This window comes from Eucalyptus grandis, chromosome 4 (genome assembly GCF_016545825.1).
Source record: "Eucalyptus grandis isolate ANBG69807.140 chromosome 4, ASM1654582v1, whole genome shotgun sequence".
Taxonomy (NCBI): Eukaryota; Viridiplantae; Streptophyta; class Magnoliopsida; order Myrtales; family Myrtaceae; genus Eucalyptus; species Eucalyptus grandis.
This window is the reverse complement of record NC_052615.1, coordinates 1,764,657-1,771,769: the sequence shown is the minus strand read 5'-3', so window position 1 is coordinate 1,771,769 and position 7,113 is coordinate 1,764,657. Positions and strand designations below refer to the sequence as shown.

Sequence of the window (7,113 nt, the reverse complement as noted above, 5' to 3'; positions counted from 1 at the left end):
TAAATGAGGCTACAATGGTGCAATCTATAATATTGAAACAATCCGATAAATGCCGGTAAGTGAACCCAAATAGGAGCCTATAATTTTCTATTAAAGTTAGTGATGAGTACGTGCGCCCCTGCAAACCCAACTCAATCGCACCCCCGCACGTTATTAAAAAAATACGACAGGATTGAAGGAAAAAGAAAAAAGATAGATGAAAAGTAGATAAAGTGGAGCCCAATCTCCACTGCAACGATTAGCAATTAGCAAAAGAGAGGGTCGGGTTTTTAGGGCCCTCACCACCATCCCCTTTGGACACGTCAACATCATTCATTCGTTCTGGATAATACATATGGAGAAACCCTCAACTTTGACGCCTGGCTCCCTATTCCTAAAGCTCCCACCTTTAATGACTTCTATAATGAATTTTCATGCCTACGGATCAATATCTAAAGCTTCACTGAACCAGAAACAATTAAAACCTTACGCTCAAAAGTACTCATATACCACCGTCACTCATTCTCGCTCTTCACCGAGCCACCGTCTCCGACCATCATCTAACCACTGTGCTGGCCGTTGCATCCACAAGACGTAGGGAACAATAATAGAATGGCAATCGAATAAACCAATCGGAGTACTAGAGCATAAAAATTAACCCCCGGACCATTGGGTTTTTAGTGGCTTCTCATCGATGACCATCGTTGAAGGCAGCAGGAAGGCCTGGTTTATCAATGGCTGTGACGGGCACTTGCAACTAGTGACCGGAACCTTTACGACTGTCGACAAGCAGAACAATGACCGATGAGGGAGTCTTCAGATGAGATCTGGGCTCTTCGGTTTCACAGTGGGAAGGCATGGGCCAATAGAGTAGGAAAGGGTGGCTTGGGAACAGTGAGGACGAGCAGCTATGGCGACTGATGGTGTTGAGGGGAGTGATGGAGAGGCTCATCGAAGTGATGGCGTGAGTTTCAATCGCCGGAATGGGCAGCGGCGACTACTGCTCCGACTCCTCAAGAGAATGAAATCCAAGAACAATAGATGCAACTTGCGGTGGTGAGGATGAAGTCCAATGACGATGGGGCGACGGTGAAGGAGTCGGCATGAAGAATCATTACTCCTTATTTTTCTTTTTCCCCCTCTCCTTTTAATTGTGGCGCCTACCCGATGAACGTAAAAAGAAGCAAAAAAATAAAAATAAAACAAAAAGCAAAAAACAAAAACAAAAATGACCCCTTCCAAGATGGGAAAAGAATAAATTTTATTCTCCCGAGGGGGTTTTGTATGATTGCGCTGAATGGCGCGATCTTTAGAAGTATAAGCCCAAATCCTATGGTAATAAATATGATATTCTAAATGGCCTATCGATTCTTGAAACTGGAATTTTTTTAATTGGATTCGAGGTACTTAAATTTTGCGGTTGTCCTAAATCGTATGTCTAAAAAAGATTAAAACGAGTGAAAAAACAATTTTTTTTCCGGTCAAAGGTCAATTCTTTGGTTTGACCAAAAAAGCCATCTTCGGCCAAATGTATGGAAACTCGAAATCTAAAGTCTATTTCTACACGCCGATGTTGACTTAACCCCTATATGCAATTAAGGTACTAATCATACTGATCTAATTATTTTGAGTGAAGAAACAAGTCTCGTCGCAATCGAGGATCTTGAATCTCGATTTTTTTTAACTTTAACCGTCGCGAAAATTTGAATGGCAGTAGTAATATATACAAAAAAATTCTGATAACTATTGATATTTTCTTAAAAGTTTGGGTAGCTTACCAAAACTTTACTGAGTGAATAAGTTATCAAACAAATTGACCGAAAAAAAGGTTATCAAACAACATTTTGTTGTCAATCGGTTTTGATATTTACCAATGCTTGTCAATTTTTGCTTGCACAAAACAATGTTCGGATGTTTGCCCAATCGAATCTTCCTTTATGCTATGGACCTCTTTTCGTAGCATCTTCTAAAGCTAAATTGATACCACTTTTCAATTTGGTTTGATTTGATTTCCCCTTTCAAAATGTTATGAACACCCTAATTTTTTTCAATATAGAGGATGAACCAACCTATATCACCCAAATTAAGAAAATTCAATCTTCATGAAGATCAAATTTCCAAATTTTGCAATGGAGAACATATTCGATTAGCATTTTTCATCTCACGCAACAAACAAAATGTTGGATAGTGACTACACAAGTTATTCAGGCATTCCGAGAGCTCGGCCAATACCCAATGACTATCATATGGCCGGCAGGCGATAGGGCCTGAGCACCCAGTCCTCTTCACATTGCCTCGCCACAGCGCCTCCTAACATGTCTCTCATTTATTTTAATCTTTGGGCTCCAATACAAATTCGATTTGGCTAGAACTTGAGCCAAAAACAATAATCTTAATAGTAGAAAACAAAGAGAGAATGGCCGGTGGACGTGCCTTCACGTAGAGAAAGTGACGACAATTCCATTCTTTTGAATTGCTTCAGCTGATCTAAGGGCATTGGCTGGTTTTGGAGGTACAATTCAAATAATGGCGTCATATTTACACAACTGCAACGTGCGAGGGCTGTTTCTTTTCAGTTTCTTGAATCTTGTCTGTCTATAAAAACAGCCCTAGATCTGCAACAGCTTAGTTCCGACTTGTAGAAATTAATCTTTTATTGCACTGCAAACCAAACAATCTTCGTACACATATATTATCAGTCTTCCATGCCTTATCTCACATTCCAGCATCAGCAATATTATTGTTTTCTGAGGGCTATCGAAAGATGAAACTTTGTTCGTTTGACGATTCTCCTCCGTGTCCTTGGCTACGTTATAGGAGCAGCCGCACATGGTGTGCTTAAGGCTCCGTTGACTCAACATAAAAAATTACCAGTTCATCAGATGCAAAGCTAAGCACGAAACAATAAAATGAATAAATACCGTAGCCATTACTGAATTCAGCATCATGTGTCGTTCCTAAACAAAATAAGAAGGTACAGTCAAGCATGCTCAGATAATAAACAAAAAATAAGAGCAGGCAAGTAGCTTCCCGGGTCTTACTTATTGAAGACGCAAATGGCCTTCTCTGGTCAACGTTTTGATTGTCAAACTTGCGCAAAACTCTAAAACTGTCGGCTGACCAGCGAAAAGATTGAAAGACAGAGAAGCAGAAAATTAAGGAGCAGGGAAGGAAGAGTGGGGGCCAGGAAATGGAAGGAGAGATTTACAACGCCTTCAAGGTATGCATCACAGCTTTGATGTCTCTGTGCTATTGCTACATAGTTGGCAGGATCATCCCAAAAGGCACTCAAAGACTGTTAGCGATACTACCCGTTGTGGCTCTCTTTCTTTATCTTCCTCTCAATCTCTGTGCAGTGAATCTTAGTGGCCAAATTGGCTTCATGCTTTCATGGCTTTGCAACTCCAAGCTCCTCCTCTTTGCCTTCGGCAAAGGGCCTTTATCTTCAGATCCTCCCATCTCTCTTCCATGCTTTTTGGCCATTGCTTGCTTCCCCATCAAGATCCAACAGAACCCACTTCAAGAATCACCACAGAGGACACACAGCACCAAAAATCACACTCACCCACCTCAAGAAGGCCATCATAAAGAAAACCCACTTCCTCAAAATACCGAAAACATTAGACATAAAGCTATCTTGTTCTTGAACTATCCCACAAAAGCTTTGCTTTTTGTGATGCTGTTACATCTATACAATTATGGCGACCATTTCCATCCAAACCTGATGTTGTTACTCTATTGCTGCCACATATACCTTGCCCTTGAGGTGACCTTAGCCTCCATACAAGCTGCAGCTCGAGCAGGCTTAGGGATGGAGTTGGAGCCGCAGTTCCGTGAGCCGTACCTCTCATCTTCACTTCAAGACTTCTGGGGGAAGCGGTGGAATCTCATGGTCACCAATATCCTGCGATTGACTGTATACGAACCGGTCCACAACGCTGCGTCAGCGGTTGTTGGGCGCAAGTGGGCGGCACTGCTGGCAGTGATGGCCGCCTTCCTGGCGTCAGGGCTCATGCACGAGCTGATTTTTTTCTACATGGGGCGCATGAAGCCCACTTGGGAGGTCATGTGGTTTTTCGTGATCCATGGGGCATGTTTGGTGGTCGAGGTGGTGGTGAAAAGGAAGTGCGGCACAAAGTGGCGGTTGCCGAGGGCTTTGACTGGTCTGATGACGGTGACATTTGTGATGGTGACTGCATCTTGGCTGTTTTTTCCACAGCTCCTGAGGGATGGTGTCGACAAGAAGGCGTTGGAAGAGTACGCAGCTGCAGGCGCGTTCATTAAGGACATCGGTCGAGCTGTGATGTCTCGGATTTTATAGAATGTGTTGATTCTATGTTTCATGATTCTAACCAATCAGAGAGTTGGGAATGTTGACATTTCTTTGCCTAAATTTGATGGAAGAAAATAGGAGATCATATTTGGAATAAGTCTCTTGTTTCTTCATGAGAATTTCATCATTGATTTTCATTTTTTTGCTTTGTTATTCCTGTGGCTTATTTATGCAATACAAGATGATCTTTATCATTCTCTTCTTCTTTTCTTCAGTCTGTACCAGCTGTAGAGGATGTGATTCCGTTGTCGATCTTAAGGACTACAAGTTTTCATTTTAAATGCATTTAGCTACTGCCAGAAGCCCAGTACTCGCTACTTGTTTGTGGCAGCCGATGTTTCGGCTCTTATAATGCCCAACTTATCTGCATTTTACGACCATTAGGTCCTCTAATGGGTTTTTGGAAACGCCAGCTTCTAGAGTTAAGCTCCAGTAGCTTCAAAATATTTAACGGAGGCTTCTCCAAGATCTTGAGATTGTCCTATTGCTAGCACTATTGCAAAATTTATGATTGATGAGCTTTTGACATCAAGAAACAAAGGTTCAATGATATGGGGCAAGTGTCTAAGTTAAGGATAAGCTGAGGTAACAAGGGCTTGTAACCACTCATCAAAGTGATTTCTATAAATCAAGTACTTATTATCACACATCAAGAGTTAGACGATGGCCTATCAGTGTACTGGAAATTTTTTAGTTTAACTCCTTTAATGGAAAAAAAAAACTCAACTTTAGGCTTAATCTCAAATTTATCTCGACTTTTTTTTATCTAAAAAAATTACCAACTTTCACTATAATCTCAAATCCACACCACATCCAAAAATCGCCATTGATTATTCAAAATTTAATATCAAGAGAATATTGTTATTCCATAATAGAGGACCTAATGGTCGTAATGGTCGTAAAATGCAGAAGTTAAGCTCTTGTGCACAATCTAACGGGTCTTTGGAAACACCAGCTTCTACAGTCAAGCTCCAGTAGCTTCAAGATGTTTAATGGAGGTTCCTCTAAGATCTTGAGATTATCCTATTGCTAGCACTGTCGCAAAATTTATGGTTGATGAGCTTTTGACATCAAGGAAAAAAGGTTCAATGACATGGGGCAATTATATATGTTAAGGATAATCGAGGGGCACAGGCTTGTAACCTGTCATCAAAGCTAATTTTATAATAAATCACATATCAAAAGTTAGATGATGGCCCCTTAGTATATCACAAATTTCTAAATTTAATTCCTTTAAAAAAATCAACTTTAGATCTAATATCAAATTTGTTTCGAATTTTTTTCTAAAAAGCTCACCAACTTTCACTATAATCCCAAATATGCACCACATCCAGAAATTGCCACTTATTTATTCAAAATTATTAATATCAGGAGGATATTGTTATCCCATATGAAAGTGAATCACAAATTTCTGAATTTAATTCCTTTAGAAAAACTCAACTTTAGGTCTAATCCCAAATCTATCTCAAACTTTTGTATTTAAAAAAATTACAACCTTTCACTATAATCCCAAATCTACATGACATCCAAAAATCGCCACTAATTTTTTGAAAATTATTAATATCAGGAGAATATTCTTATCCCATATGCAGATGAAAAGTGTTGGTGAATATAAGGGTTCTAATAATAAACCTCTATTTATCCCTAATTTTGGAAATGAATTTAAAGTCAGAGGGTTTTTTAGGGGAAAATTCCCTAGGAGACCAATGAAATGAGATATCATACTTTGAAGCAAATTCGACAGGAACATCTATTAATCAAGCAGAAATTTCGGAATAAAATTCCCTGTAAGACAATGACTGTGCTGATAAAGAAAAAGGATGAGATGCTCTTGCAAGGGAGGAAATCAAGTCCTTGAACTGCAAAAGCTATGACAAGGACAGGTAGAACATGTAGAGCGGCTAATCTTAACCTTCACCTCAACATTTAATATAGGTACTAGATCCGCAATTTTATGGGTATTATGCATTTTCTGATATGTTTTCATCTATATTTTATTTATCCCTTTAATAATATACAAATGTGTACCACTGACACTTACCATATAAGAACATGAATAAGTAAAAAAGACTAATAAAAAGCTTATAATAAATATATATTTATCGATATTAGACAACAAATCTTAAAATATTATAATTTGTCCATTGTCATACTAAAATGAATAGTAATAGCTACATTTAGGGGTGTACAAAGAAATTGGGAATTGCCCGGGCTGGACTAAATCAGCTCGGAATTGATAGTTCTCATAGGGATCAGTCCAATTCTCGATTCCAATTTACTAGAACCAATGAGTAATAGTTCAGTTCCTAATTCCGGACATGAAACCGCCCACCCACCCACTTGGACTGGACTTGTGTGTGTGTCTATATATATATTAAAAAAGGGAAATTCAAACTCAATTACTTAATCATTTTATAGTTTTTTGACCAATATATATGTACATATATATTTGCAGTATCGGATGGATATGATTGACTAATTTTGTTTCTTGGGTGGGTAATAGGATTAGCCCCTACTTTTTATTCATTCTAATAATTCATTTACTTGCTTTCTTAATCAAAAAATATAGATGAACGAAAAATATGGATGAGACTAATTAGAGATGTCCATACATGTTGCAACGCTTTATTGTTATAATACAAAATTAAGAGCCAGTAGCTTACTTTAAAAGCATAATTAGGTCTATCATTAGTCATCCCCGTGATTAAATTAGGTTGATGTTGAAAAAAAGATGGATCAAATGATTATAGGTTTCTATGGAGATAGAGTCTAACTCTCCATATATTCCTAGTATCAAGAAA

General features: G+C 38.7%; 1 protein-coding gene across 1 annotated transcript; it reads left to right on the top strand.

The window, feature by feature from the left end:
• The first annotated feature begins 3,106 nt into the window (after positions 1 to 3,106).
• On the top strand, positions 3,107 to 4,456 carry LOC104440651 (acyl-CoA--sterol O-acyltransferase 1). Its single transcript, XM_039311713.1, has 2 exons — positions 3,107 to 3,199; positions 3,756 to 4,456. The coding sequence occupies exon 2, from the start codon at positions 3,791 to 3,793 to the stop codon at positions 4,298 to 4,300; it is 510 nt and encodes a 169-aa protein (XP_039167647.1). The 5' UTR covers positions 3,107 to 3,199; positions 3,756 to 3,790; the 3' UTR covers positions 4,301 to 4,456.
• Positions 4,457 to 7,113: the final 2,657 nt, after the last annotated feature.